Source organism: Loxodonta africana, chromosome 13 (genome assembly GCF_030014295.1).
Source record: "Loxodonta africana isolate mLoxAfr1 chromosome 13, mLoxAfr1.hap2, whole genome shotgun sequence".
NCBI lineage: Eukaryota > Metazoa > Chordata > Mammalia > Proboscidea > Elephantidae > Loxodonta > Loxodonta africana.
This window is the reverse complement of record NC_087354.1, coordinates 43,812,112-43,834,048: the sequence shown is the minus strand read 5'-3', so window position 1 is coordinate 43,834,048 and position 21,937 is coordinate 43,812,112. Positions and strand designations below refer to the sequence as shown.

General features: G+C 35.9%; 1 protein-coding gene across 17 annotated transcripts in view; it reads right to left on the bottom strand.

The window, feature by feature from the left end:
* Positions 1–21,937, bottom strand: part of MYO9A (myosin IXA) — a 247,598-nt gene that overhangs the window by 45,709 nt on the left and 179,952 nt on the right. For 12 of the 17 annotated variants that reach the window (XM_023552876.2, XM_064267321.1, XM_023552874.2 and 9 more), the window contains 8 exons: positions 19,745–19,844; positions 19,012–19,227; positions 10,727–10,839; positions 7,590–7,732; positions 5,612–5,835; positions 4,995–5,111; positions 3,262–3,450; positions 1,784–1,831 (listed from right to left, as the gene is read on the bottom strand). In XM_023552876.2, coding sequence (XP_023408644.2) covers positions 1,784–1,831; positions 3,262–3,450; positions 4,995–5,111; positions 5,612–5,835; positions 7,590–7,732; positions 10,727–10,839; positions 19,012–19,227; positions 19,745–19,844 — 1,150 coding nt within the window. The remainder of the gene's footprint in view (positions 1–1,783; positions 1,832–3,261; positions 3,451–4,994; positions 5,112–5,611; positions 5,836–7,589; positions 7,733–10,726; positions 10,840–19,011; positions 19,228–19,744; positions 19,845–21,937) is intronic. The other 5 variants (XM_023552883.2, XM_003413812.4, XM_064267322.1 and 2 more) reach the window with 2 other exon arrangements.

Here is a 21,937-nt window from a genome sequence, read left to right as displayed (position 1 = left end):
TCCCTTCTGTGGTATTCCATGCCAAAAAAGGATAACCTGAATCTAATTTTGAAGAAATACACAATAAACTCAAATTGAAGAACATTCTACAAAATAACTGGCTTATATTCTTCAACAATGTCAATGCCATAAAACCCCCAATACTGAGGAGCTATTCTAAATTAAAAGAGACTAAAAAGGCATGACAACTGAATTCAACAAAGATCTTCTTTTGTCATAAAGAGACAATACTGGGACAATTTATGAAATCTACATAAATTTGGGTGAGGGGATACAGTAATCTTTATACCTCTGTTGCAACTTTTGTGTGACTCTACAATGATGTCAAATATAATATCCTTTTAAATTTATCATGTGTATATTACTTTTTCTATTGAAAATAAAAACTAGTTAATTTTAAAAGGTTTTGCTGTCGAAGCAGAATGACCAACCAAGAATGCCATTAATTCTGATTGCAGCGCTGTCTGCACTAAACCATATGATAGGAGAGGGTTAGCCATCATTTTTTTCCAAATAAATTAAGTAATTAATTAAATAAACAAATAAAATTCAATTCAAGGTTCATCCATGCCAGTTCTGCAATCTGGCTTGCTCTAATGTCTCAAATAGTCCCAAGTATTGACATCTTATCTCACTGACATCCTTCTTTTTGATGAAACTGTAAACTACACACATGTACATGCTTTTCCCCCAGTAGATCTCTAATATTAAAATTGTTTTCATTAAAAACTTTATTAAAAATTAATTTATTCTGAATGGATAATGCATGCACCTGAACAAAATGTGAAAAATGGAATACCATGAAAAATATGGTAAGTCTTTCTCCCACCTCTGAACCCCAACTATCCAGTTTCCCTTTATAGAAATAAATCACTGCTATCAGTTTCTTGTGTATACTTCCAGACACTTTATATGTGTGTATACACAAGTGTATGTGTGTACGAGTACAGTTACAGTTTTTATATGTGTGTATACACACGTGTATGTGCGTAGATGAGTAAAGATAGTTTTTATACGTGTGTATACACAAGTGTATGTGCGTACGAGTACAGATAGTTTTTATGTGTGTATACACAAGTGTATGTGTGCACATGAGTTTTTTTATACACAAGTGTATGTGCGTACATGAGTACAGATAGTTTTTATGTGTGTATACACAAGTGTATGTGTGCACGAGTAGATAGTTTTTGTATGTGTGTATACACAAGTGTATGTGTGTACATGAGTACAGTTTTTACGTGTGTATACACAAGCGTATGTGTGCACATGAGTACAGATATAGTTTTTATGTGTGTATACACAAGTATATGTGTGTACATGAGTACAGACAGTTTTTATATGTGTGTATACACAAGTGTATGTGTGTACCTGAGTATGTACCTGAGTATAGTTTTTATATGTGTGTATACACAAGTGTATGTGTGCACATGAGTACAGATAGTTTTTGTATGTGTGTATACACAAATGTATGTGTATATATGAGTACAGATACAGTTTTTATAAAGGCATAAATGATTATTCTGTATAGGACAGAGCAGAGCTGCCCCATAGGGTTTCCAAGGAGCAGCTGGTGGATTTGAACTACCAACCTTTTGGTTAGCAGCCGAGCTCTTAACCACTGCACCACCAGAAAAAAAAAAAAAAAAAGGCTCCTGATTATTCCCTAGGTACCTGAAAACACCTATTCCTGAAACATATCCACAGAAATACTGTATGATATACACTTCAGACTGCCAATCTGAATATTACTTTTTTGTAACACAGAAAAGAGATTATAACTTACCAAATCAGTTTCTTTTTTCCTTCTTTTCTTTCTTTCTGTTTTTGGCACCTAGCACGGGGTAGAAGAAATAGAGAAATCGTAATATAATAAAGACTGGAATATTTTCTTACTTCTTAGCAAATGCTGAGGTTTTTGCTAAATAGGTAAGGGGGGAAGCAGCTCCTTATTCTTCAAGAGGAATTTTGCAGTGCAAATAAATGTGAGAAAAAATTTTAATTTGATAAAACACGATTCTAGTAAAATCTAATGAATGGACGGATACTTTAGAGATTACTTATTCAGTCTCAGTTCTCTCCAGAAGTTACATCACATTAAGACAATTTTTTAATTTTAATCATTAATTTAAATGATTATGAATTAAAAAGGTCTTTTTTTTTTTTTTTGCACTTTCCACATTTAGGCCCTAGAAAACTCTATTCCAGAGCTAAATATAAGAAGGCATTATTTGGAACTTGGAAAAGCTCTTCTACATATGACATTTCCTGATAACCATAGAACAATCCAAACCTTACCTTTTAAAATTATAAACATTCGAAGGTAATACAAGCCTGCTAAGAATCTGCATAAAAATAAAGACTTTACCTTAGATCTAGAATAGAACTTTGAATGATTTATATTTTATTACTTCAAAAACTATGTAAAATGGCTTGCAAATTTACACATATATAAACAAGAAAACTAAAAATAACATGGATCATAATTGAAAAAAAAAAGGACTGATGGTATTCCTGATGTTACAGGTGCCTACTTATTTCAGCTGGGGTACTGAAAGGAAACACACTGATTAACTTTGCCTAAGCCTGCTATCTCTTGTGCAACATGGATTTCATTAACAGTTGTTTCACAGGGCTGAAGTAAGGATTAAATAGCATAATGGGCATTCAATAAATAAAGGTTATTATTGTTATATAGATTTGCAGAGGCAAAAAACCCAATTCAAAGAGAAATATACTTTGTAGGTCCTTATGTAAAGGCCCCTAGCTGATACAAGGAATCTCATCTTTCACCACTGTTTTTCAAAAGGAAATTCATAACCTGTATAAAAGCTGATGGTATAATCCTGAGAGCCAAACCAAAAAAACCACTGTACTTGAGTCGATTCTGACTCACAGTGACCCTACAGGACAGAGTAGAACTACCCCCCAGTGTTTCCAAGGAGCAGCTGGTAGATTTGAACTGCCAGCCTTTTGGTTAAAAGTTGAGTTCTTACGCACTGGACCAGCAGAGCTCTGGAAATAAGGGCACAACACTGTATTTTTTAACGAAGTGAAGAATGTATTCATTGCAGACAGTTTAGATAACATGATCTCATGAACTTACAAAACAGAAAGGAGTTTGGACAATCTAAAGTAGTGCTAAGGTGACATGCTCACTATCATGTTTTTCTCAAATAACCAGATGTACCAAACAGACCAAACAGACTCTTAAAAATAATTCATAATTGAATCCTTTCAGAAATCAAAGTATATCACATTTACCTTTGTGGCTATGCAATCTGAAGTCTTGAATTCGTTCATATATTCATCTAAAAACACTTTAAAAGTGTTGACCCAAACTCTGACTGGAGATTCACTCCAATCGCGCTGCTCAAGTCTCATGGTTTTTTCTAGAATCTGTTCAAATAGCGCATAGAGGTCTTTATACCGTATGCTTTTCCCATCGTCCATCTAATAAGCAACAAAAAAAGAAATATAGGGTTTTATGAAGAAATTCTTTAAATACAGACGTCTGGTTCAACTTGTATTGGGTGTTATTTAGGATAAAGATTAAGATTCTGGTATACTTTCTAATGAGCATATTAATAATTTCCAATAGCAGGAGTACATGTGGTATTTATAAACTCCCACTCTGCTGTGGAATGTATGCAGGATAAAACCTTGATAAGTTTCAGTAAAGACCTAATAGTTTAAATAATGTAATAATATGAGCAAGTCCTGGGAATTTCTTCCATGGATTCAGGTTTTTAACTACGTTTAGCTATAAAGGTTGTTCTATCCCTTTTAATTACCTACCCCCAGAAATGAATCCAGTTTTAGAGAGTTCTACTCTAAAATTAGAAAAGTAATTACTTAGATTCTTGTCTAATGATACATTAGATAATCTTTATTTTCATTTCTTTTTCCAAAGAGGAGTGACATGCTCAGAGTAACCCAATGTTACTTGCAAAGGAATCTAAATGGAATTCCTTTTAATTTATTTAAATGGGGTCTGGAATCAAGAGAGAAGACTCTTAATCAAAAGGTTTTATATGCATCTACAATTTATTTCCCTTTCACCTCTTCAGATTTAGAGCTTGAACTTTTTGGTACAGGGTTAGAAAGCCGCTTTTAAGCTCTGCTTCATAGTGCTGGCTCTTCCCATGTGATTTACAGTGTACTGCAGCATCTGACAATCCTGAATCTCTAATCTAGGGAACGTAAGTATGAAGAGGAGAAAGAGAGGAGAGTGATAAGTGGCTAGGCCGATTAGAAAAGTGTGGCCAGCCTCGTCCCTCCCCAATCCTAGCCATTTGTCAGAAACTGATTACTCCTTCATTATAATTTTTTTCTCCTATCCTCTCCTGTATGATTTCTATTTTTAAAAGGCAAAAAAAAAAAAAACTATATTGAGAAAGGAAAAAGCGGGATACAGAAGAAAGTTATCCTGATTTCTCTTTTAAAAATGAATTAAAGACTAGAACAAAAAACATAGATATGAATGATGATTCTATAGATCAAAGCATTATTATACATTTTAGCACCAAAAATACATATTCTAAAACATGACCAATACAATCTGAAAAGATAAGGTAAATCTGAGAGTGACAGAAGCTGATGTACAGAAATCAGAGAACATAAACTACCATAATTCCACTGAAAGATAACACATGAAAATTACAAGCTGTAACTTTGCAACAGAGCTAAAAGAATTATGAGAAGTCAAAATAGTAGTGAGCCACTGGGTGAAATAAAATGGTACCCAGAATATCTGAACATATGAACTCAATGTCATAATAAAATGAATAATATCTGTAAGTAAAAAAAAAAAACTACTCAAGGAAATTCAAGAAAGTTATTAATCTGAGGTCAGTACGCTTTACTTTCCCCCACCTATCCCTAAAACAAAAACAGGGAGTTGGAGAAATCTCAGTTGACCATGGACTCTGTATTGTTTTATACAGTACTGCCAAAGTTTTCATACATTGAGTATCTCCTAACATAGTCAAACTCACCGCCAATGCAGATGAATAAAAGCTGAAGATATTCTGCCGAAATTCTTTCAGGGCTTTTTTAAATACAACATCCACCAGTGTATCTTTCTTGCTGTCTTCATTTTCTAAGTCATTCATCTGGGAACCACAGAAAGAGTTTCTGTACACAATGAACTAACTGAAAAGAGGTGAATACAGGAGTGGATTGTCTCTTCAATAATGACTGTCCTGAAAATGTAAGCCTTTGGCTGTTGTGGGACCCAAGCAAAAACATGAATAGATAGCCAAAATTTTATCACTGCTAAATAATTTCTAAGGTCCCTTCCAACACTAACATTGCTAGATTCTGTAGTTCTACTAACAGAAAAAACAACTCCAAGTGTACAATAAGAAGCCTCAACTTTATATATGGACAGTTACAGTAAAATGGAAGACATTAAGTAAACCCTAAAACCTTGAATTCTATCTATCCAGTTTGACTGATGCATACTCTGTTATACGCCCTTTTCTAGTAAAGAGCAGACCATCTAATTTACTGAAGCATATGTAACCTTGACCTCCACAGAGCACATCCTGATATATACAAGCATTCCATAGCCAAAGCTGCTGAGGGGCCTAACTCAGCAAGCAAAGCATACCTTTTTCAGAAGAAACTCATCCATGCTTTTCAGATCGCTGGCACTTGCTATGATCTGGACAGAGTCATTTTGCCAATGCATTGACTCCAAAGCCACACTGCTGATCTTCACACTTCGCTTGCGCTTTACTTTTGGAGAAGGCTCTTTGTTCTCTTTGAATTCCTTCCGGCAACTACCAGGCAGTTCTGGACTCAAGGGAGGCGTTGGGTGATACTGAACTAATTCTACAATGCAAAATACAGTATACCCAAAAAGATTTATTTAGTGAAAATATTGACAATACCCACACCCATCTCTGTAAATTTATGTTCCTTTAATAAGTCAATGAAGGGTTACTGTCAACCAGATAAAATATAAATGGTGAGGAATTCCAGATTTTCCAAACAGAACTTGCAACAGCCACTTAATTTATTACTGGTCTGATCCACACCAATTTGTCAACTGATAGCAGCAAAGCCACAAGACACAAAAGCAGGAGTCTAACTACATCCTCTACCATTCTTTCCTCTGACACAGAGATAAGACTTGCCTCTGCTCCAATTCATTCATTATTATGTAAAGCTTCATGAATCTTTCATCAAGCTAGATATGAGCAGTTTTTGTTTACTTATTTTAAACGGGTCTTCTCTATCCTTCCTTAAGAGATAATAGTTTTCTTTCTAGGACCTCTTTCCATTTTCTTCAAAGTTGGTATTTCACTTACTCATTACCATATAACCTCCTCTGACTTATATTCCTTGTTGAACATAGCTGGCACCTTAACATAGTAGCTAAAAACTATTATGCAGGCCCAAACACAGGGCTTGGGGAGAATGGGGTAATCTCCTAAAACTGGCAATTACTCGAATCCTTGTAGAATCAGTAATTCTACTATTTAGAAAGACCAATTTTCTTAACAGATGAAGAAACTGTTGGGTACTTCCAAATGTGTTACGGTTGATGCCAGAAAAGTTGAAATACTATCTACTATTATAACGCGCCAGAAGTCCCTGTGTGGCACAAATAGTTAAGCACTCGACTATTAGGTTGCCAGGCCTGGAATCTGTTTCCAAAAGGTAGCATCCTTGAAAACCCAATGGAGCAGTTCTACTCTGCACACGCGGGTCGCCATGAGTCGAACCGATTGGACAGCCACTAACAACAACATAAAGCTCTAGGCATCTGCTAGGCATTGACATACAATAGGTACTTAGTATACAGCACAGTGGTTAAGAACGTAGACTCAGTTAGACTCGCCTGGATTCAAATCTCAGCTCTGCAATTTACGATACGTACATAATAAGCAACTGACTTCTCTGTGTCTCAGTTTTCTCATCTATAAATTAGGAATAATAATCATCCACCACCACCAGTTTCCACTGAGTCAATTCCAACTCACGGTGGCCCCATGTGTGTCAGAGTAGAACTGCATTCTACAGAATTCTCAACGGCTGGTATTTCTGAAGTAGATGGCCAGGCCTTGATTCTTAGGTACTTCTGGATAGACTCAGACCTCCAACCTTTAAGTTAGCAGTTGAGCGCATTAACTGTCTGCACTACCCAGTGACTCCAATAACCATACCAACCGTCAAGACTGTTCTGAGGATCAATTGAGTTAATTCACACAGTACGCTTAGTATAGTAATAGGCATGAATGTAGCTGATATTATCTTTACTAATTATTATTAATAATATGTATTAAGTGAATGAATGACGGCTAAAATTTCAGTTTAGAAAACTGAAGCTAACCTAAGATTCACAATAATTCTGAGATGTTTATTGCTCCATGATTTCGTGCTATATTTCCTTGGAACTTTGATTATAGGTACAATGTAATTACATAATTGTCTTTGAATTGAGAAGTATTTAACAATCTTGGTCTTATCTCATTAGAACACCTAGCCAACAAGACTGCCATCACACACACTAGAGGAACAGCAGACTTTCGGAAAGAGAGACGGGATGATGAAGAGTATCTCCACCCCCTGCCCATTTTTACCATCTGGAAACTGATGAACTGGAGGCACATCTGAGCCAGCAAAAAGTGCCGAAACCTCTGACTGCGCAGCAGGCTGCACCCTAGTTGCCTTTTTCTCCCCTTGTTTCCCTTTGGCCCAGAATCTCATCTTCGCTCTCTGAGGTCTGTTTAAAAAATAAAGGTAAAAATGGAAATCAGCATGTCCTAGTGACAACGTTTATATATCACTTTAAGCTTTAAAAAGATCTTTCATATATTTTAGGTCATTTAACCTGCACCTTTAAATTTAATCATAAGCAATCTTTAATTTTGCATTTAAATTTCACCTGGAAGGTATAAAGTGTCTTCATCTTAGACATGGAAATACTAAGACCCAGAAATGTTAAATAGTATTTAAAAAAAAAAAAAAGCAGCTAGAAAGTAGGGGAGCTAGGGTTCCAACTCAGGTTTTCTAGTTCCCAAAATGATACCTTTTCATTCTTGTCCCCTTTTCAGCTTGGGTTTAGTATACACACACATTTTAACAAAAAAGAAAATAACTTAAAAAAAAAATCCCTAAGAATCCCACCACTCTGAAAAATATTGGTTTAAAAAACATGACATTTTTGGTAATTTCCCTCCAGCCTTTATCCATAAATATGCACATTTTTACATCACTATAATCATGATGCACATACTCACCGTTACGTAATAAAAGTTTTAATGTCATTCATGAGTTGCCAGTATTATTAATTAACAACAGCCACCACACACTGAGCTCTTACCTTACTCCAGGCACATTGCTAAGTGCTTCTACAGGATTACCTTACTTAACCATAACAACTTTTATTTTTAACAAACTACTATAGCCATTTTACAGGTGAAAAACTGGAGGCTTAAACACGATGTAACTTTCCCAAGGTTACATAGCCAGTGAGTGATAGAGCTGAGAATTGCACATACTATACTATACTATATAATGGAAGAGAGTATATAAACACTATTCTTAGTGCTTATATTCCAATATTATATAGATCAAGGAAGCACCGTGAGATAATAACAACAGCTTGCATTTTCTGAACAGATATGATATATTCTTACCTTGTCCTAGGAACCCCTGGGTGGCACAAGTGGTTAAGTGCTAAACGATTAACCCAAAGATTGGCAGTTCAAACCCACCCAGAGATGCCTCAGAAGACAGGCCTGGCAGCCTGCTTCCAGAAAGTCACAACCCTGAAAACTCTATGGAGCAGTTCTACTCTGCGAGCATGTCATCACCCAAGTTGGAACTGATTCGATGGCAACTAACAAAAACCACCTTGTACTTGGAGGCTTATTTGTACGTTAATTTGGTTCTTTATTTGTATGCTCACTCATTCATTCAATCAAAAACTTAAATAAACAACTGCTAGGTGCCAGGCACTATGTTTACATACGATTTTCACAACTACCATGAAATTATCCTTATTTTACACATGATTAAACTGAAGCTCAGAGGGCTGGTGGAGATGGAAGCTAAAATCACGTCCATCTGATTATGAAGCCCATGCTCTTTTTTAAAGTTCATTATTAAACTTAACATTCACATAAAGAGAAACTGCTCTACAAGCCTTATTACAAATAACAGCAGCCTTCTGCCACCTTCACCCATTTTCTGTTCCTTGGCAGCAACTCTTCTGAACTGATTCTTTTGATATTTAACATGCTTGCGTTGCTATCATACCTGTGATCATAGCTAATGACTAAGCATATTCCTCCCCTAACCCCACCACAAACACCTACTTCCCCAAGCCTCCAACAGAACTATATTGTAATTTTAGTTAGATCAACATTTAGTATTTACACTTTTTATTATATAAACATTCACAGCTGAGGCATGTAGCTTCCTGCATAACCTGTTTTTTCCCCTAGAGTTAATAACGGTTTTGTTTTTCATTTGCAAATTTTTCTATATACAATTCACCTCAAAGTGTTTCTCCATCTGTGCACATTTCCTCTCAGTATGCTCACACGTACTAGGTATTCCATCAGTTTCATCTTCTTGAAGAAACTTAAGAGTCTTCTGAGCTGCTCCAATCTGGAGAGGTGTCCCTCAGTACTCACTATACAGCTGTCATCTGAAGAGCTACTTTCACTACCATATTGGATATACCTTCTGTCTTTGTTTTATAATGATCTATTTTTTGGGGATGGGTCTATTTTCATCCATTATACTAGACACTCGGTGAGTCCTTTCAATCTGGAAACTCATGCCCTTCAGTTCTGTGAAATTTAATTGAATTTATTGATAATTTGCTTCTCTGTGTTTTCTCAGTTTTATCTTTTCAGAGCTCCTGTCATAGGGTTATTGGATTTCCTGAACTGCTCCTCTAATTTTATCTTCTCTTTCATCTCTTCATCTTTTTACTCAGCCTTCTTAAGAGACATCCTCAACTTTCTGTCTAACCCTTCTGAGGTGTTCCTTTATGTTATCATATTTTTAATTTTCAAAAGCTCTTTTTATTATGAATATTTCTCTTTCATGCACCCTGTTTGGTTTCATGGATACAATTATGTTCACTTATTCACAAAGTCTGTTGATAGCTATGTTTATCTTAAAATTTCTTTCCCCTATATAGTTTATTTCCTCCAAGGGGCACTTTATCTGTTGGTTTTGATTTCTTCCATAAAAAATGTTTCCAAAACTGTGTAATGATCACTGATACCAGGTGATGGTTAAAAGCACAGTTTTAAAAAGCTGCCCTGAAATTCTAGTGTGCATTGGAGAGTCTTTTAAATTGTAATCTTTTCTGTGTGGTTATCTGGATGGTCTTTAAATTAGTATGTGCCTGTCACATAGTAGGTACTTAGTACTTGTTAAAGAATGGTAAATTAATTTAATTTCAAAAATAGCTTCTCTATCAACTATGTTTTTTCAAAGGCTCTACATTTAACTACTGGAAACGCTGGTGGCATAGTGGTTAAGTGCTACATCTGCTAACCAAAGGGTTGGCAGTTCAAATCTGCCAGGCACTCCTTGGAAACTCTATGGGGCAGTTCTACTCTGTTCTATAGGGTCACTATGAGTCGGAACTGACTGGATGGCACCGGGTTTGGTTTTTGGTTTTTTGTATCTAACTATAGTCAACCAGTAAATAAAATTATATTATCCCTATTAAATTTCAGTTTATACTTTATACCTTGTATCTGAATCTGAAGGCTTCTGTTCCACTGCCAGCTTTGTAATCTCTCCTTGAGACATAGTCTTATGAAGCTTTGCTTGTTCGTCAGCTGAAGAAAATCGCTGTAATGTCTGTAATAATTACATATATGAAGGATTTTAAGACCAAGTAACTATATGATACATAACACTGTAACTAAAACTCAGGTTATAGAATTGCTTGAGAACTATACCTGTTAAAAATATACATAAAAACACATTCATATTATTCAGAAATTCACTGAAGCAATAGAACTTACTAAAAACTCTATAAACCTTTTAGAGTAAACTGAAATAAGGCGTGCTTAAGAAAATGAAAATGCTGAATAAGAACCACCAGCTCATATTTTCTGACAATTTAAAAAAAATCTCAAATGGAAAGCTAAGAAAAAAGTCAAAATGATCTAAAGATACAGACAAAACATCCAAGATCTAATAAATCTGGAACCCTAAGTATTGTCTTTCATACTTCCTTTTATTTGTCGCTAAAAGTGATAATAATTTTTATGGCTTAATTTGCTATTAAAGGTTCTTCTTATATCCAACCAAGCAATCATTAGTTGATTAAAAAGAGCTAAAACACAGAAAGATAAGAAAAACCAAAGGACTAAAGAATAAAAGGATCACTGTCACCAGTAATGGTCTAAAATGTAAACAACTTACAAGGCTATCAAACTGGGACCTGAATTATAATTGGCAATTCTTGTTCCATTTGTCTACAGTGAGTTCCTCTAAGGACAATCCCATTCTGAGGAGAGAATTTCTTGTTACCTATTCAAATCATTTCCTGGTATTTCGTTTTTCTATAGCTATAGTATCTTTTCTTTAGTCTTTTTGTTTGCTTGACTGTGGTCCTATCGGCAGAAACAGAAAATATCCTGAGTTGTTAAAATTGAAAGAACAGGCTTCTGCTTCTGGCCCTGAAGAAGTAACAGGGACCTTATTTACCCTCCTGCCTGAAAAAAAAAACCACCACCACCAAAAAAAAAAGAAAAAACACCCCAAGACAAAATAATATGAAACTGTAGTTTTTATCAGCATTTATCCTTGAGAGATAAGAATTGATCAATGTTCAACCATTTCAGGAGGTAGCATATGATCAAGAATCCATGGTACTGAAGGAAGAAGTCCAAGCTGCACTGAAGGCACTGGTGAAAAACAAGGCTCCGGGAACTGATGGAATACCAACTGAGGTGTTTCAGCAAACGGATGCAATGCTGGAAGTGCTCACTTGTCTATGTTAAGAAATTTGGAAGACAGCTACCTGGCCAACTGAGTGGAAGAAATCCATATTTGTGCCTATCCCAAAGAAAAGTGATCCATCAGAATGTGGAAAAAAGTGTAAGACAGAGCAGTGTACAAAAACTAAGTTAAGGATGTAGAAGACCTGAACAATGTAATCAATAAGGGAGAGAATATCAATATATTTTGAAAGTTTACACTTCTGAATAGAGAATACACCTTCTTATCAAATGCACAATACGTTCACAAAAATGGATCATATATTACATAACAAATATCAGTAAATTCCATCAAGTAGAAACATTACAAACACCTAGATCAAAATATGATAAAGCTGGAAAGTAACAAAAATAAAGAAAACAAGAAGTCCCTCTGAAAAAAAAACTTAAAAATCTTTTATTCAACAGTCTTGGGTAAGAAAAGCAATATAAACTGAAATTGCAGCTATTCTAGAAAACATTAATGAAAACATAACATATTGGAACCTATAAGACACATCTGAAGCAGTGATCAGAGGTAAATTCATAGCCTTAAAAACTAGCATCAATACAAATAAAATAAATTAATTACATTTTTAACTCAAAAGGTAGAGAATCAAGAAAAGTAAATCAAAAGGAAGCACAGAAAAGAAATAATAAATATAAAAGCAGAAATTAATGAAGTGGAGAATGGAGGAAAAAAGTAAATCTAATAAATCAAAATCCTGTTATTTTGGGAAAAAATTAAACAGAAAAATGACTAGCTAACTTAAAGACAAAAAGAAAAAAACATAAATCCACAAAATAAGAAACAACGAGAGAACTAACCATCAAAACTGAGAAATTTAAATCATAAGAGACTTTCCACACCTCTGTGCAAATAACGAAGCCCTGGTGACACCGCGGTTAAAAGCTAAAGCTGCTAAACTACAAGTCAGCAGTTCGAAACTACCAGCTGCTCCCTGGAAACCCTGTGGCAGCTCTACTTTGTCCTATAGGGTCGCTATGAGTAGACTGGAATTGACTTGACGGCAATGGGTCTGAGTTTTGTTTTTTTTGGGGGGGGAGGGGGGTATGCAAATAAATCTGATAAGTTAGATGAAACCGTTAGTTTCCTGGGAAAAGGTTTTTTTCTTTACCAAAATTGACCCCATTAGAGATAGCTTAAAAAGTTCAACTGCCCTAGAAAAATTAGAGAAACTTATCAAGGAACTATGCCAAAAAAGCACCAATTCCAGATGGTTTCATATAAAATTCCACCAAACCTTCAAAGAGCAGACAGTTGCAACACTGCATAAATTACCTCTGACATTTTGGGGGTAATAAAATAGATATGTAAATATCAAGTACATCCAATAATGATATTGCTGTCCTGGATCCATCAATCCAAACCTTTCATGTCATTAACCTTTGTCTAATACCAACCAATTCACCACCACGCAAGAACTACCTTAAAATCACTCAGCCCAGTCCCTAAAACCCTATAAGCATTCTCTCCTGCCTTTCCTCTTATTACAGTAAAAAAAAATAAGGATTTTTTCTCTCACGGTAATAATAAGCTAATAAACTTAGCCCTGGTTGATCAACAGGTTTTTCTGGCAGTCTTTGTAAATGAACAGAGGAGAGAAGTAAAACTTAACACAGATAAAGGCTTGGAGACTATGTTGAAGAATCAAAAAAAACAAAACTAAACTCATTGCTGCTGAGTGAACTCCAACTCTAGTGACCCTATAGGACAGAGGAAAACTTCCCCATAGGGTTTCCAAAGCTGTAATCTTTATGGAAGCAGCCTACCACATCTTTTAGCTGTGGCTTTGAACTTCCAACCTTTTGGTTAGCAGCCAAGGGCTTAACTACTGTACCACCAGGGCTCTTTATCTTGAAGAATAACAAAAAGAAAAAGGAATACAAGAAGAGATGGCATTTTGGAGGTGACAATGAGAAAGAACAGATTTGACATGTTGAACACTAATGACCGAAGACCAGACGAGTGGTGGAATGACAGCAAGGACATCATACGTGAAGAAAGAAAGAGGCCATTAAAAAGACAGGAAAGAAAGAAAAGACAAAAATGGATGTCAGAAGAGATTCTGAATTTTGCTCTTGAACGTAGAGTGGCTAAAGTTGAAGGAAGAAATGACGAAGTAAAATAGGTAAACAGAAGATTTCAGAGGGCGGTGGCTCAAGAAGACAAAGTAAAGTATTATAATGACATGTGCAAAGAGCTGGAGATAGAAAACCAAAAGGGAAGAGCATGCTCGTTATTTCTCAAACTGAAAAGGACTGGAAAAAAAAAAAAAATTCAAGCCTCGAGTTGCAATATTGAAGGATTCTACAGGGAAAATATTAAACTCAGGAAGCATCAAAAGAAGATGGAAGGAATGCACAGAATCACCATATTAAAAAGAACTGGTCAATGTTCAGCCATTTCAGGAAGTACCATACGATCAGGAACTGATGGTACTGAAGGAAGAGGTCCAAGCCGCACTGAAGGCACTGGCAAAAAACAAGGCTCCAAGAACTGACAGAACACCAACTGAGGTGTTTCAACAAACGGATGCAGTGCTGGAAGTGCTCATTTGTCTATGCGAAGAAATTTGGAAGACAGCTACCTGGAGACGGACTGAAAGAGATCCATATTTATGCCCATTTCCAAGAAAGGTGATCCCACCAAATGCAGAAATTACTGAACAATATCATTAATATCACACTCAAGTAAAATTTTGTTGAAGATCATTCAAAAGCAGCTGCAGCAGTATATTGAAGGGAACTACCAGAAATTCAGGCCAGATTCAGAAGAGGACATGGAACCAGAGATATCATTGCTGATGTCAGATGGATTCTGGCTGAGAGCAGAGAATACTAGAAAGATGTTTACCTGTGTTTTATTGACTATGCAAAGACATTCGACTGTGTGGATCATAATAAATTATGGATAACATTGCGAAGAATGGGAATTCCAGAACACTTAATTGTGTTCACTAGGAACCTATATACAGATTAAGAGGCAGTTGTCCAAACACAACAAGGGGACACTGCATGGTTTAAAGTAAGGAAGGGTGTGCATCAGGGCTGTATCCTTTTATCATACTTATACAATCTGTATGCTGAGCAAATAATCTGAGAAGATGGACTATATGAAGAACAGGGCATCAGGACTGGAGGAAGTCTCATTAACAACCTGAGCTATGCAGATGACACACAACGTTGCTTGCTGAAAGTGAAGAGGACATGAAGCACTTACTGATGAAGATCAACGACCACAGGTTTCAGTATGGATTACAACTCAACATAAAGGAAACAAAAATCCTCAAAACTGGATGACTAAGGAACATCATGGTAAATGGGAAAAGACTGAAGTTGTCAAAGATTTCATTTTAGTTGCATCCACAATCAACACCCATGGAAGCAGCAGTCAAGAAATCAAGACACACTGCGTTGGACGAATCTGCTGCAAAAGACCTCTTTAAAGTGTTGAAAAGCAAAGATGTTACCTTGAAGACTAAGGTGCACCTGACTCAAGCTATGGTGTTTTCAATCACCTCATATGCACGTGAAAGCTGGACGATAAATAAGGAAGACTGAAGAAGAACTGACACCTTGGAATGGTAGTGTTGGCAAAGAATATACTATGGACTGCCAAAAGAACAAACAAATCTGTCTTGGTCGAAGTACAACCAGAATGCTTCTTAGAAACAAGGATGACGAGACTACTTTTCACATGCTTTAGACATGTTATCAGGAGAGATCAGTCCCTGGAGAAGGACATCATGCTTGGTTAAGTAGAGGGTCACGGAAAAAGAGGAAGACCCTCAACAAGATGGACTTACACAGTGGCTGCAATAACGAGCTCAAGCATTAACAACGATTGTGAGGATGGCGCAGGACCAGGCAGTGTTCTGTCCTGTTGTACACAGGGTCGCTATGAGTTGGAATGGACTAGCGGCACCTAAGAACAACAAATTAGAAGTGTAGTTCTACCAAGATGGAGGTAAAGAAGCCTGGAGAGCAATGTGGGAGTCATAGCTGTAGAGAAGCTTGTTTTAAGGATGGTGAACAGCAGAAGAGACTACACAGAGAGAAAAGCATAATGTTATCTATACTAATCTTACAAAAAATATATATAAATTATTTTACTAACCCATTTACTATCCAGAAGACAGAGACTAAAAAAAAAAAAAAAACTATATAAAAGTCACCTTAAAAATATTGCCTAGCAGAATGTGTCACTCTTTTTGGGTAAATGTCAACATGTAACAACTGCATGCAAAATTTGGAAACAGGTAATGGTGATGGTTAAACAATAGAATAAACAATTAATGTAACTAAATAGTACATGTAAAAAATTTTGAAATGGCAAGATGTTTTATTACATATATATTTACCACAATTAAAAAAAAAAAAAAAGAACAAATGTGAGCAGCATACAGGCTATGAAGTTATTTAAGCGGCCGAGTTAGAAGTAGGAAGTTAAAAATACATTATAAAAAAGTCACTAAGGAGGAAAATCAACACCCTTCCTTACCCCTCCTCCCCACCACAGAAAACAACTGACTAATAATTCACCAACTCAGGAGGTAATGTTTATCAAATCCCCTTCAGGTATTGGTTTGCATATGTCTTTAGCACATTAGAGTCATAATTGACCGGATGGCTTTTTTTTTTTTTTTTAATCCCATTAGGTCAGATACTTCTAAACTGGAAAGGTCACATGGCCATTTCCTCTGAGATTTAGTGATATATTTCTTAGCAAGTGACAGAGGAAATTTTTTGCCCGGGGGAAAAAATTACACAGTTTTTTAAAAATCCATGTGCCCAGAATATCAAATCCATTTGAAATCCATAAGATATCTAGACTTTGAGAATGTGGTAGATTTCATTCAGAAACAATTAGTCTTCAACCTCACAATATCAGATAACGTTAAAACATGGCATATTTTCAAGACACACAAATAGAGAAACATATTTAAGGCTGTTCCTACCCACCCCATTCCCATCCCACTAAGTATCTATTGGTATATTCTAAAAAGCAAAGCTTCTTCATGCAAACGTCCACCAGAAACAACTACCACCACCTGTTCCTAAAAGTAAAAGAGCTAGTGACAAAACAGAGGACAGTGAGAAAGGTGGAGGGGTGACTAAAACACTGTGCAGGGAGGTGCTCTACAACTACTGGCATGCAGTGACTGTCAAGCAGGTGAACGGAATCACAGGCAGAGGCTACCAGCTAGAGCCCGGAAAGGGGCTGAATGCTCCAAGCAGAGAGCCCAACTTCCTGGTGTATCTCAGTAAGGGTTCCCAGTATGAAAGAATTCTACTGACAAAAGAACTAAGGTTTGTAACAAAGGAAACTCTCAGGAACAAAACAGCGGTTACAAATAGTATGTTAAATTCTTCCACAAATGACACACCTATGCATACTTTATAGAATAAATTACATATGCTACCTATTTACCGTGAAAAAGTATATGCAATATTTTTCATTGAAATTAGCTTGTTCCACTACCTAATTTCATCTTTAACTACTAATCACATGACAGAATATTTTTCACTATTTATAACTCAAATACAAGGCATCTCCAAAAAGGAAAAGGTGTTAGTTCTAAATTATACATACATATATAAATGGGTTATATAGGTTATTTTCAATTTTTACAATCCTACAATTTGGCTCCAATTAGGGGATGTTGTTGATTTTTCTGTGTTTGTTTTTTCTTTATACAACATTAGTACCCAAAAACAGCATTTTAATTTAAAAATCGAGACTACCTCCACCAAAACATAAAGAAAATGGAGTTATTCTGGAAGTTTGGAGAAATTTAAGTTAACTAGGTCTGTGGTACAATTTAAACAGCTTAAAACAGCTCAACAAAAAATTATTTAATAAGTCCAATAAAGATTGTCCTAAAATTTTCCTCCCATAATGAATAAACACTAAAGAACATCATTAGAGATCTAAACTAATCAAGGACATGCATTGAAAGAAAAGGCATTTCATGCCACTTTCTAATAGTCATAATGTTTTTATACATATTAGACACAGAGGGTGCTTGTATTTATTTTTTTCTAGGACAGTTCTGAAATCAAACACTCTCTCCCTAATAGACTCATGAATATACTCACACCTGTCAAAATACACAGTTAATTTTGACTGAGAATTGACAATAAAGTTAAAATCCGTTGCCGTCGAGTCAATTCCGACTCATAGTGACCATATAGGAAAGAGCAAAACTACCCCATAAGGTTTCCAAGGAGCGGATGGTAGATTCAAACTGCTAACCTTTTGGTTAGCAGCTGAGCTCTTTAACAGCTGTTTTTAATCAAACACAACTCCAAGGTTATAATTTGCAATTAATACAGATTCGTGTTACATACAGCCTTCTACTTGGCTTGGAAACACATTTCTGGTACTGCTCAATGTTTTTTAAAATTCATGTTTATTTTCTATTACTGAACAATGGGAGGAAGTGAAGCATGTTTAAAGGCAAAAAAAATGAATATAATTTCAGTTACAAGCTACTGAATTATTTAACATACTATACTCTCTACATAAGGGATCAGTAAATCATAACCACTAGGCAAATACAGACCACCGCCTGTTTTTCTAAAGAAGCTTTATTGGAACACAGCCACGCCCAGTCGTTACCTTATTGTCTACGGCTGCTTTCACACTACAGTGGCAGAGTTAAGTAGTTGATGGAGACACCTCAGACACACAAACCCTAAAATGGTTACTACTGGCCCTTTACACAGTTTGTTGACCCCTGTACTACCTACATCTTTTATGATGTAACATGGAAAATTTCTACATTCGTGCTAGGTTAAATAATTTCAATATTGGCTAATTTACGATTGACATATTGCCTATTGAAGTGTCCTTCATCTGAGTCCTATTAAATTAAGGTTTAGCTTTAGTTGCTGTGTTCACTGAGGTTTCCCACGTACAAACCATTGCATGGGGAAGAAGCTGTGAAGGTTAGCTTTAGATTAGCAAAGACTATTCCCATCAGATTTGCCTATTTTTCTTATATTGCTATAAAATTACCATTTCGGAGTCACTGTGAGAGGCCTGACCCAGGCTGGGTGCAGGCCCTAGCTCAGAGTGAGAAGCTCGGTCAAGGGAGAGAAGAGGCTCAATAATGTCATCGTAATCATCTTCCTCTGTATCCCCCTCCCCATCGGCAAAAGTACCTCTAGTCAAGAAATCGGAGCGCGTCCGCGCCATTCGAGCTTTCTTTTTATGGGCCGGTCTGGCAACCTGCTTGACCAAATGATAAAACAAATAACACAACAATGTTTTGGTTGTTTTTAATGGAGATGATGCCAACAAAAGGCATCAGAGGGCTCATGAATTTCTTGAAACATCCCTCCACCCCACTACGCCCTTTCCACTACCAGAAGTGACAGAATAACCAAAAGGAATCCACGTACATTACTCTAGACAAAGGATAAGAACAGAAGTTAAATCTATACTGTTTTTATCCACAGCCAAGGAAGTCATCCCGTACTGCCACAATTTGTCACCAAAGTCACTTGCCTAAACTGCCTTCTTTTTCTTAGTAACTTCTTATTTGTACATATACTCTGGGTTCTGAGGCATCATTCTCTGCCTGGAGTTCACCTCCTTAATTATAACCGGCTTAGCTCATGGCTTCTTTCTCTATAAACACTTGGGAGTAAATGGGTAGATGAAGTACTCTAACTATAAGAATAATAATTTCCAAAACAACATGCATCTATTTCACATAGAAGACAGACAAACAAGATCCAATACTTACCTCTCTTTGGCCCAGCCCAGCTAATTTCACAGGTTTCCAAGCTGGTTCATCTTGTTTACGGTGTTGAGGATTTCCACACTTTAAGGATTCCTTGTTGACACTTTAGATAAGACAATAGAATAACATTTCAATTACTAGGAGAGATCCCATGCCAGCAGTCTTTAAGTACAGCATGAAATACAGTCTAACAAGCCAGGTCAAAGAATTCCAGCAAATTTCATAAATATTTCCAGATCTTATTCAATTCCCCAAAACAATATGTCAAAAATTTTCTACTTACCTAATTAATGCTATTACCAGGAATCTACACATATGAATGAATTGCTAGAGGCCCTGCCCTGATAATCACCGGGTATTTTCCACTATGATGACACATCTTTAAGAACAGTAGCAGCACAATTAGCTCAAGACATGAGATGGATTTGACGATAAATGGGAAATGCCAAATTTTTAGAATACTACTCTTAGAAGAGGCCTTTCAGTCTAATCATTATATAATGCCTGAAAAATGGCCATCCAGTGATGAGGATCTCAGTGTTTTATCTTATACCGAAATTATTTCTATTTGTTAGAAAATTCTCTTTCTGAAATCTCTCTGTAGTTTTCATTCATTGTCTTAGTTTTAAAGCTTGAGGTTGTAGAGAACAAAATGAACACTGGCAGGATAAGAAATTGTTATCAAACCAAAAGAAGTACGAACCAAACCATATAGATGATAAAGTATAGCTTGTAAAAACTTAAATTTTGCTTGAATAATTACATGATATGACTGCTTTATCCTTAAATTCTGCACAGAAATGGATGTCAGGATCTGATGAAAATCTGAACAGAACCTGCACTTTCACAGCCCCAATTACAAGCCTCAAAATTTAACAACATATTACTAATTTCTCCTCAACAAGACTGTCAAGTGGCTTGAGAATCATATCTTACCATTTGGCATAGTGCTGGGTTCAAAGCAGACATTGATAATAATATTTGGTATTATTATTATTAATTGCTCTTCCATTTTTGTAACTGAAGACCTAGGATCCCAAGAAGTTACCTTGCCCTTTGCCCAAATGCAATAATCTCTAAACAAGCCCAAGGCTATAAAGGCTTCTCAGAGAGCTCCCATTTTAACCAGTCTATGATCAAGCCTGGCAATCCTAGCTTGTCCTAAAGGACTCTCTTCTGGCCATTAAGACCTCTCTTGCCACAGTTGAACCTACTGGCCTTTTATCTGTCATCCAAAGAGAAAGCAATAATTAATAGGACCTTTGATAGCATCTGACTACCCCCAAAGAACTTTTAAACTCACAGCATTTTCTTTAGATTTCTTCATGATTTTTTATTCCTCATCAATCAGACGAAGGCAACTACGTATTTATCACCTTGTGGTACACAGAAAAAACACTAACTTAGTGTTACTTCCTATCATTAAACCCAGTGCTGATTCCTCATCATGAAATCCAGGTTCTAGTCCCAATTTTTCTTTAAATATGTGACTCTGAATATGTCATTTCACCTCTATGTGCCCCAGTGACCTCATCTATAATATATGGGAATTAGGCTAGATAATTTAGAAGCACCAATATTTATGATTCTATAATACATTAAAGTTTCTCATATTACTTATAGAACAAGAGGTCTGATGTATGGATTTCATCTGTAAGCTTTCATACAGGCAATCTAATACTATAATCATTTTTGAAGGTATGTAGATCTTTGAGGCAAAGCAAACATGATTAAGGAGAGTTAAGACAGTTTATCTTAGAAAAATGATAAAAGGATGACTCACAAGGATGATTGATTTTTTTTTTTTTTTTTGGATACTACAATTAAACTTTCAACAAAATAGATTCTTGGAACCAACAGATACATTTTCAGTATCTATATACAGACCACAACACTTAAGCAGAATGTCAGGAACTGTGTTTTTAAACACTTTGCTCATGGGCTTATGTGCTATGTAGTGCCTTTGAACTTATGGGCAGTCCCTAGGTTACTAGGCAGGAATGAGATCTCAAACTGTCTAACTGCATTTCATAATACTGTATAGAAATAGTGGAAAAATAAAATATTTACAGTCTCTTGCTAATATTTAAAAAGAAGTCCTATAAAGTCCATATGTTATATTAAAGCCTGAAAGATTTAAATGCTCAGGATACGATGAGAAAAAGATATTTTCATTGTTAATATGAAATTTAATTT